Source organism: Anabrus simplex, chromosome 13, assembly GCF_040414725.1.
Source record: "Anabrus simplex isolate iqAnaSimp1 chromosome 13, ASM4041472v1, whole genome shotgun sequence".
In the NCBI taxonomy this organism is placed as follows: Eukaryota; Metazoa; Arthropoda; class Insecta; order Orthoptera; family Tettigoniidae; genus Anabrus; species Anabrus simplex.
Window position 1 is genome coordinate 51,704,061 of NC_090277.1, and position 957 is coordinate 51,705,017.

General features: G+C 44.1%; 1 protein-coding gene across 1 annotated transcript; it reads left to right on the forward strand.

Annotated features, from left to right (window-relative positions):
- The first annotated feature begins 501 nt into the window (after window positions 1–501).
- LOC136884778 (larval cuticle protein A2B-like) lies at window positions 502–957 on the forward strand. Its single transcript, XM_067157070.2, has one exon. It carries the CDS (start codon window positions 502–504, stop codon window positions 955–957), a length of 456 nt encoding a protein of 151 aa, XP_067013171.1.

Below are 957 nucleotides of genomic sequence, written 5' to 3' on the forward strand. Positions count from 1 at the left end.
TCTCCTCAGAGATCTTACCACTTCTAAATATAGCTTATTTGAAATCATCTTGTAACATACGAACAGGCAGAAAAAGGAAATTATGTTTTAATTGTATATTGCAGGTAGGTTACGCTGAAAATACTGACGGAGATCTTATGTAATTAAACACTCTTTAAATTGAATTGAAAAATAACTGTGCTAGGATTCAACCATGTAATAATCAAAAGAGGTTATGCAGTGCATAACAAAGCTTAAAATTATTTTTTAAACTATAAATATAACACTGAGACCTCTGATGGTGCATCGGTTCTGTTAAAGACTGTGTAATATCAGAAGCCATATATTTTCACTTTCGATTCAGTTATTTTATAACTGTTAAGTTCTTCAGTCACCCGAAAATAATTTTGGGTAATGAATTTATGAACTACCTACATGAAAACGTATGGTAACTGTATTCTCTTGAAGAATCTAAGAGTTATAAACATAAAAATAAACCATTTTGAAATAACATATTTTGGTATGCATTCACAGTTTGTCGTCCTTGCTGCTCTTGTGGCCGTCGCCAAGGCTGGTATCTACGGTGCTCCCGCCGTCTACGCTCCTGGCGCTCCTCTGGCTGCTCGTGCCTACGCTGCCCCCATCGCCAGAGCCTACGCCGCCCCCGTCGCAAGAGCCTATGCTGCAGCACCTGTCGCCCACGCTCCTGTGGCCATCGACACCGACTATGATCCCAACCCTCAATACAGCTACGAATACAACATCCACGACGCCCTCACTGGTGATGCTAAAGCTCAACACGAAAGCCGCAGCGGTGACGTCGTCCAGGGTAGCTACAGCCTGGTCGAGCCTGACGGCACCCGTCGTACCGTCGAGTACACTGCTGATCCCCACAACGGATTCAACGCCGTCGTCCACCGTGAACCAGCTGTCGTAGCTACCAAGGCAGTTGTAGCTGCTCCAGCTTATCACGGTTAA